At 34.3% G+C, this 8,984-nt stretch overlaps 1 protein-coding gene across 1 annotated transcript; it reads left to right on the top strand.

Annotated features, from left to right (window-relative positions):
* Positions 1 to 1,486: 1,486 nt before the first annotated feature.
* LOC139867404 (uncharacterized) lies at positions 1,487 to 8,704 on the top strand. Its single transcript, XM_071855773.1, has 16 exons — positions 1,487 to 1,735; positions 1,888 to 1,971; positions 3,212 to 3,352; positions 3,425 to 3,495; positions 3,628 to 3,721; positions 4,425 to 4,502; positions 5,072 to 5,138; positions 5,727 to 5,812; positions 5,900 to 5,950; positions 6,087 to 6,134; positions 6,618 to 6,738; positions 6,827 to 7,007; positions 7,105 to 7,242; positions 7,515 to 7,627; positions 7,781 to 7,852; positions 8,584 to 8,704. The coding sequence occupies exons 1-16, from the start codon at positions 1,568 to 1,570 to the stop codon at positions 8,667 to 8,669; spliced, it is 1,599 nt and encodes a 532-aa protein (XP_071711874.1). The 5' UTR covers positions 1,487 to 1,567; the 3' UTR covers positions 8,670 to 8,704.
* The last annotated feature ends 280 nt before the right edge of the window (positions 8,705 to 8,984 follow it).

The following is an 8,984-nucleotide window of genomic DNA, read 5'->3' as shown; positions in this document are numbered from 1 at the left end:
TATATTATGAAATGGTACGCATGCCGTCAACTTTCGATGTAATGAAAGTTTGTCTTTTAAAAACGAATGCAATGTTTGTAAAATGTATCATATAGAGGTCAAGTACCTCACGATGTAACTCATATGTTATTGTATTCGTCCTTATGGATTAGGATGGGTATCTACAAACCAAGAAAAATATAAATTTGTCCTAATATAAGCTTTAATTAGTTCAAAATAGTGAACGGAGTTATAAATTTGAAGATCTTGGAATAACAAAGACGTTAGGATAAGATTAAAAGAAAACGAAGTTATAACGAAGAAACTAGAGCTAAAATAGTGAACGATCGAAGAAACGAGCCCTAATCCGGTACCCACACCCGGATCCGGTTGGACAATCTCGGATCTGGTATGCTCACCTTTAGAACGGTTCCCGGACCGCCCGAACTAGACGAGACCAACCGGACCACATCACGGGTCCCGGTTCCCGTATGCTCATGTCCTAACCGGTACCCCATGCTTAGTCCCGGTTCCGGCATGCTGGCGATTAGAGCGCCTGAAGACGGTACTAGTTCCGGCATGCTCATGGATGGACCAGCCCATACCGGTTTCGGCATACGAGACTCCCAAACCGCCTTGTCCTTTTTCAAGATTTGATTTTTATATGTGGTCCGACGCCCACTTCAGGAAATGCCAACTTTTCACTCAAAAGATTCGGAGACCAAAAAGGAAATATTTAAAGGACCAAAATTGCCAAGTTCTCAAAGTCAAAATTTTATAAATAGATGCATCCATCTCTACATTAACACACTTCCAAATCAATTTACTCACACTTTCTACACACACTTTAGTATTTAGCTTTCTTCTCTCGATTGGTAAATAATTATCACCAGATTAGTGATAATTACTGGAGTTAAGCACGTTAAGGAAAGAAGTTTGTGACGGATAAAAAGTCATCAACTCTTTTGTATTATTCATAAATCATTATAATTCACGGTCAATTTCATCCTTTTATTCTATTAAATAAATGTTTAATTTACGCAAAATTAGCTGCTTGTCTCTAATGTTTGGAGCATATTTTATGGACGAGACTTAGTTTAATTTTTTTTTATCTGGATGCCACCAATGGCCCTGACGAACATTAGTCATGCTCCATTAAGTGACCTCATGTGTAACACACATGAGGGTATTTTTGTCATTTTATCATCCTTCATTATCTCCATCACTTACATCTCCATCTTTGTCTCGGGTTTTTTAATGAAATTTTGGAGCTGAGTTTGTTACGGGAGTGGTGTAATGGTTTAGGGTCCATTTTTTAATAATGGAGGTCATGGGTTCAATTCCAGACAGTTGCAGTTATTTCCTTGCGACCGTAATGACTTTATACTGTTCGCAAAGTAGATACTGAGTCTTCAGATTTGTCTATTCTTAAAATAAGTTGGATAAGTAATAAAAAAAAAAAAAGTATAATAATGATACTCCGTATTTTTATTTTTGTAAGGACAGGTAAATTGGTTTACTGGATTTTAGTAATGAACACTACAAAGTTCTTCTGAACCTCATTGTGAATTGTGAAATTTGCGGCAGCATGAGGACCACCGTGGTGTCTAAACTCATGATCACCGCCACAACCGCCGGCGTTTTCGGTCTTACTTTCCACCGCATTTCAAACCCTAACCGTCCACATACATCTCCAGTTGACTACATCACCACTTCAATAAACGGTGTCGTTCGCTCCTCTCGTTCTCTCTACACCGTTTGCTTCCCTTTCCCTAATTTACTAATATTCCATTCCATTGTTTGACTTTCATATACAACTTGTAAAAGAAAATAAGTACTGTATCTATATGTAAGTAAATAGTTTTTTTTTTTTTTTTTTTTTTTTTTTTTTTTTTTTTTTTTTTTCAGATCACTGCAAATGTTGTTGACTACAAATACTCGTTACAAGGTTTATCTCTAGATGCAGATCACTATACGAGTATATTATCTGAGGTGTGTGTTCATGTTAACTGTTTAGTTGTTTTATTACTGAATTCCAAAGTTAATAGTGTTATTTTATTTTATTACATATATAATAACATTAATAATATATAATTGCAGGTAAATAGCATCCTAGATTCTAGTTTAAGTATATCAAATGTGCTTGACTAATTGCTCAATTGATTATAAACTTCTCATTTTGATTCAAATTTTGTATCCTGCCTAAAAGTTCGCAAGTGTTATGCATTTTCGTAATCATCCTGACATGTATTGTAGTTGTCTGTAACTCTATGCGTCGTTTATTGACTCAAAATTCAAATTTAATTTGGTTAAACTGTCTTTGAGTTAGTTAGATAATGTGTTCGTGCCAATTTATGCTGACATTAGAAGTGGATTGAGGAAGGTGTATATACCAACTGCACATAATACTGATGGTGCGTTTGCTTCTGAGTTTCGATGAAATTGGAATTTATCAAAAATATCAAGGAAGGTAAATTGAGTAAAGGAATTTGGTAATTTCTAGCTCAATTCATTTTTGAACCAAACACACTTATGGAATGGCTTTGAGATTCCAAATCCATCAAATGCCTTGGAACTATCGTTTTGGGACTTAGACTATTACTTAGGGACTATTACTTAGGCTGTGTTTGATAAAACTGAATGATTTAGTGTTGAATGGTTCATAATCTGAATGGTTCATAGTCTTCGAAGAAACTTGGTTCTATATGAAAATAAGCTGTTAAATAATCATTTTGAATGAATGATTTGAAATGTGTAAAATTACCTTATTAACGTGTTACACACATAAAAAATCCAATATAATTGTTTGTTAATTGTTCTGGATACGATTTGAGGAGGATATTACAGAAAATTTATGTGCTTAATGGTTAAGAGAGTGTTTCAACGCTGAATGGTTCATCATTCAGCACTGAACCATTCAGTTAAGAGGTAAACAAACCACCATTAATGTTGTTATAGACTTATAGTTAACTGTTTCAATCTATAACTGGAGTTGTATTGGAGGTTAGTTTAATAGGATAGCTAGTGACGTAGTATGATCTTATTAGGAATTGTGTGTAGTTGTGAACTAATATGATCTTATTTGGATTTGTGTACATTGGTGAAACTAAATATTCTTATTGAAGAGGATAATAGATGGATATTTAATTTAATTTTCCAATTTGCCTTGATATACTTTCTCACACGAGTCATTGAGAAACAATATAGTTTATCATCTGCATTTGTTATTTAGGTTTATCTGCGCTCAGCTAAGAGGATATTAAAGCTTTGTGAGAAGAACCAAGGGTTCTATATTAAAGCTGGTCAGTTCATAGCCTCCATGAGACAAGTCCCTAAAGAGTACTCATCTACTCTTGCATCATTGCAGGATCAGGTCTGTGCTTTTTAGCCTTTTGCAAGTCTGTTGGTTTGTTCTCCACTTAACATACATTTGTTAATATTTTAGGCAGTTCCATGCTCTTTTGAAGCCATAAGAGAAGTGCTAATTAACAATCTTGGACCAGACCTGAATGAAATGTAAGACATACCAATATACAGGTTCTAGGATATAAAATTTATTTGTTTATTTGTTTTTTTTTTTTTTTTTTTTTTTTTTTTTGAAATACATGTCAGAAATTAATAGATGACTACATATATATGGTGTATTAGGTTTTTTTCTATCGATGAACATCCTATTGCCGCTGCATCGATAGCTCAAGTGCACCGTGCATTACTCAAAGACAATCAGGAAGTAGTGCTTAAGGTTGGTTTGTCAGAATTTATTTTCGTCTTAACTTGCTGTGTTTGGCATGCTGGGTCTTAATGTTTGAATTTTATTTTGTTGAACATGATATCCAAATTTCAGCTGTAACTTTTACGTTGTTACGGTGACAATTTTGTCCCATTTTTAAAAATGGCTTTTATATCCAATCTCTCACTGATTTTCGGGTAACTGATATAACTATAAAGCTAACATGTAGAATACATTAAAGTCATGCAGAATGATTTTAAATGCTTACGATGACCTAAATAGTTCTATTAAAAGAGTTAAGTTATTACCGGAATGATATAGTTATTGTAGTCAGTTGAAAACATTACAACAATACCCACCAATCTCGTAAAGATGGTTAGAAAAGATCGTTGACAGATCAGCCCAAACCAACATGTCTCATTTTTGTTCATGCCTAAAAGTTAATTACTTGGCCCGTGTTGAATATAAATTAAGAAGTCATATAGCTGAGGGATAGAGTGCCAGTGATGCAAAATCTTAAGCTATAAGAATAAGAATTCACACCATTAGAAAACCCTAGCGTAATGGAATTAATTTATTTTAATCTTACTTTTTATATGATAAAACAACGGTTAAAATGCAGAATCCGTTTCAGAAGTTTCCGTTTCTGTAAATAGATAGATGAACTGTGGGTGGATAATTAATGATAATTGAGGTATCGTTTATCTAAATGCAGGTTCAATATCCTGGTTTAAAAGATCGGATGAGGATTGACATTGCAACCATGTCTTTACTTGCCAATTGTGTAACATGGGTATGTACTATTCGTCATGTTTATGTTTACTCTCCCTTTAACATTGTGCATAACCAGAGGCTATTAAATGATACTGTAACCAAGTACTAAAGAGTAAGTCCAGTTTACATGCACCCAAACAGGTACAGCATTCACTAAATGGTGACAATCTGCTGATGTGTAATGAACAACTGAGCCGATAACAACAGTCTTATAAAATCAAGTGCAACAAAAATTTAATTAAATGTATAAGTTTTAATGTAATTCAACAGTTTGAGATTTCTTTGAGCTGTCTATAAAGAGTGCAATAGAATAAAATCGAGAATAAATCTAAGTGAAATGCTGTTGATATGTATCTTCCAAAAAATGGATCCACAGATTGTCTGTTCATGTATATCTACTGTAGCAACGAACCTCACAATACGCTCTTAGTTGCAAAGTACTAAATACATGTTTACAATTTACATTTTACTGACTATTAATTTAACCCAACTTATATCCTTAAAGGTTACCATTTTTAGTTGCTTTGAACTTAGCTTTTGCAAGTCTCTTATTTTCTTTAATATTACCATCTTCTCTTCTTTCTCCAGTTTTTTCCTGAATACAGGTTTCAGTGGATGGTATCTGAATTCTCACAGCAGATTGCTTTGGAGCTTGGTGAGCTAAATTAACCTTCGAGTATTCTTGATTAATATATTATTTGACCCTATATAACATCATACCAATTTCATCTTTCACATGCCCAATTTTCTTTAATATTTTATCTGATCTGATTTATGTGCACTTTTAGCTTAAGACAAATGGCAATATTATACATGAGGAGTGACCAATTAATCGGATGTTGACCGAGTAATCACCAAGTAATGCCCGTTGACCGAGGGTTGATCGATTTTGATTACTTGATTGGACCTTTCTAAAATCCGAGTAGTCCGATTAACCCTCGAGTATTTCCGAGTTGTACAAAACTAGCTCATCAGCATATTACCATAAGTAAAATCTTAGGATCAATTGAAGCATAAGTGATTATTACATATATGGATAACACGCACCATGCAAACAATACTAGTCCTAAATTGATAACTCGCGTTCTTGTATTTGTTAGAGAGACTTTCTCCTAATTCAGTGCACCACTTTACACAGTAATGTATTTCTGTTTGATTTATATTCATGTAGGTCGAATAATTCTTGTTCGTTATTTATTCTTCCTTGATTTGTGCATATACTAAAATTGAAGCTGCTGTACAGATTTCATTCAGGAAGCAAGAAATTCAGTCAAAACTGCCATAAACTTCAAACATAGTCTCAGAATCAAAGTCCCTAAGGTTTATAAGGTATGCTTCATCATTGTAAATACATTAATACATTAAGCTATTATAATATTCTGTTATATGTCGACTTACTCATTTTTATGCCCCCAGGAGCTTACAACTAGTCAAGTTTTGACCATGGAATATTGCAGGGGACGTAGGGTCAGTATCTCATTATTTTCTGATCTCTTCACGCTAATAGTTTTAAATATTATGCTTATGTTTGCCTCTGTACGTATCGTTGACCCTTGGCGGCCTCTGTCACATGTGGTTAACAGGGTATTATTTTGGTTATCAGGTAGATGATTTGGAATATATTCAGGAAATGGGAATTGTTTCAAGACAGGTTTTTTGTTTATCCTTTTCATTGTACACTTTATTTGCCATCTTGAAGTGACATACCGATACATGCAATTGCTTGTTTGTTTAGTTGGATATGGGGATGAGCTCGGTACTAGTTTGTGTTTTGGCCCGAAGTCAAATAATCCTGGTCCGTTTGTAGCCCCGATGGGTATCAGTTTGGTACAGTCCCGGTTTGGGATCAGGAAATCGTTCGGGCGCTCATCCCTACTTGTATATATTATACATGCCAAGTTGCCAACTGTATTGAGAAATACAATTAGTTACTTGTTGCCTCTTTATACAATATCTTTCATGGATTAATGAATAACTAAGGAACGTTCAATAAGAGTGTTACTGTTGTTACATAATTAGTTTTGAAGCTAATATTTGTTAACGGAACTGGACCAAATACGACTTAAGACCTATGAATTCAATTTGCAGTTTTATTTTGACGCCATATCTCTAAATTCTTCTACTTTTATTGAAGGTAGCAGAAGTGTTGGTGGAAGCATTTGCTGAAATGATATTTGTCCATGGTTTTGTGCATGGAGACCCACATCCTGGTAATATACTGGTTTCCAAGGATGAAAAACAAGGGTTTTGTTTAGGTATGTTCGACAATGATTTTAAGATGATTTTTGATCTTATTAAAAAAATGTATGCTTCCTAATATGTATTCATAGTTCAATTACGCAGTTCTTCTCGATCATGGGATCTATATAAATCTTGATGAAGATTTTAGAATCAACTACTGCCGACTTTGGAAAGCGCTAATTCTTCTTGATGCACATACAATCAAACAAGTAGGCCAGCACTTTGGTATCGAAAAATATGCTAAATATCTTCCCCTCATGTTCACAGGAAGAACAATAAACAGGTTATTCGTGTTATATAAATTTAGGATTTTAATTTTATAAGAAATTTTGTTTTCTCATACTAATGGGAATATGGGATAACTTCGTTTTTATGTACAGTAAAGCTGCTTTTGGGGATGCCATGTCAGCCGAAGAAAAAACAAATTTGAAACAGGAAGTGAAATCACTAAGTATCGGGAATATATCAGAATTTATGGAATCTTTACCATCCGAGTTTCCTTTAGTGTTGCGGACAGAGTAATCACTACAAACTACTTTTTTCTACTTACTCATCACACTCATTTAACGCTTAAGTGCACGATAATGTGATTATTTATGCTCCGACATTCACTGTATTCAACAAAGTAACAAAAATTACATACAATAACAATGAATAAAAGGTCACTACACATAATATAAGCCCTTATCTTTGCTACGCCCTATGAATGTCAGAGGATAAATAATTACATTTCCGAGCAGTTAAGCCACCGTTTTAATTCTTTGTCTTAACTTGTCAATTCTGTTTTTAGTGCACTTGTCAGGTCTTTAACTAGCAAGCTAGGTTCTTCTCAACGTGTGCGCCTACTAGTTTATGCCAACTACGCATTAGGCGGTCTATCTATGAAGCAAAGTTCTGATTCTGGTAACTTAAAAGGGAAATTTGCTATAGTTCCACTTCAGTATGTTTGTTTGTTTGCTTTTGTGTGTGTAAAAATGTTGATGTGAATAAATAAGAAAGGAAGCTCAAGTGTGTTGCTACTTTATTGCAAGTTCCCTTAACTTTCTGTCATCACAGGTTCGGTGCTGAAAGGTGTGCGCAGAAAAATCATGTCAAAAATCGAAAATCTTCGAGTTAGGTTTTCACTCGGTAAGTCATATAATTTATTGGCCATTTATTAAACCCACCTCTTTGATTTTTATCTAGGTGGCAAAATCAATCCTTTTTTATAAATGAATAATTGCTAAATGTGCCTAAAATGTAGGTCTAAATATCTATGCCTAATCCTTACATACTTATGACCTACGCTTTTCACAATGTATCAGCAATGAAATTGTTAGGCACACTTTTAGGCACATGAACCATTTCTTTGTAAATTTAGGATTGATTTGGTTCATATTTTATGTCTAAGGAGGCGAAGTAAAAAGTTTGCCAAGAGTTTAGTAAAATACTAAAAAATTTCAAATAAAATAGGGTATATGATGTTAACAATACATAGTGTTTTTATTCATATTCAGCAGTGTTGCAGATCTTAGAATCGAGTACTCGGTTTTTGCAACTCGGGTAGTACTTGGCGAGTACTCAGTCTAACTCAGTTAAAACTCGGGAAATTTGGTCAAAACTTGGCGAAAGCTCGAGATTACTCAGAAAATCTGTCAAAACTCAGTCAAAATTGGTCGAAACTCGGTCAAACTTGGTCAAAGTCTAACTTGGTCAACATCCGAATACTCCCCAAGTTGCCGTGTATTCCCTAAAAAGTCCCAAACGAGTACTCCCCGAGTAGTGATTTTTGCAACCTTGATACGCAAAGCTAAAAAAGGACTAAAAAGTGTTTTTTTGACACATGTAACTTACTGTAACTGAGCTGAATGCCTTTTCAGGTTTATTGCAATTTTTGTCTTGGCTGGGGGATATGAGACAGGCTCTTGCTACATGGTCAAAGCAAATAACCTTGTTAATCAGCTGATTCGTAAGCCATGTAAGGTACCTGTTAAAGTAAGAGTAAAAACATACATTTATTTTTTGGTAAAAGCATTTCATCTTGATTGATGAAGAGCTATTCTTAAAACGGAAATCGAAGGTGATAGTAACACAACTATTTTTATAATGCGGTAAATGAGAAATGATATAGATCTTTTCCGAGTGGCTTCTTTTTGAAGGAGACCAGGTTTACCTAGCTAGTCTTTGTGAACCACTGCTGGAATTTTTGTGTGAAAAGGAGATGATTAATTTAAATGTTTTGGGCTGTTTCTGAATTTGCTTTCGGAAGCTAAAGCCACAT

The sequence above is a fragment of the Rutidosis leptorrhynchoides genome, chromosome 9, assembly GCF_046630445.1.
Source record: "Rutidosis leptorrhynchoides isolate AG116_Rl617_1_P2 chromosome 9, CSIRO_AGI_Rlap_v1, whole genome shotgun sequence".
Classification (NCBI taxonomy): domain Eukaryota; kingdom Viridiplantae; phylum Streptophyta; class Magnoliopsida; order Asterales; family Asteraceae; genus Rutidosis; species Rutidosis leptorrhynchoides.
The sequence above is the reverse complement of the archived record's forward strand: the minus strand, read 5'-3'. Positions and strand labels throughout refer to the sequence as shown.

Bases quoted from the DNA above. Each gene is read 5' to 3' on its own strand.
- LOC139867404 (XM_071855773.1), top strand. From the start codon at position 1,568: ATGAGGACCACCGTGGTGTCTAAACTCATGATCACCGCCACAACCGCC. The intron at 3,353-3,424 runs GTCTGTGCTTTT...TTAATATTTTAG, and splicing joins TTGCATCATTGCAGGATCAG to GCAGTTCCATGCTCTTTTGA. The intron at 7,853-8,583 runs GTAAGTCATATA...ATGCCTTTTCAG, and splicing joins TCGAGTTAGGTTTTCACTCG to GTTTATTGCAATTTTTGTCT.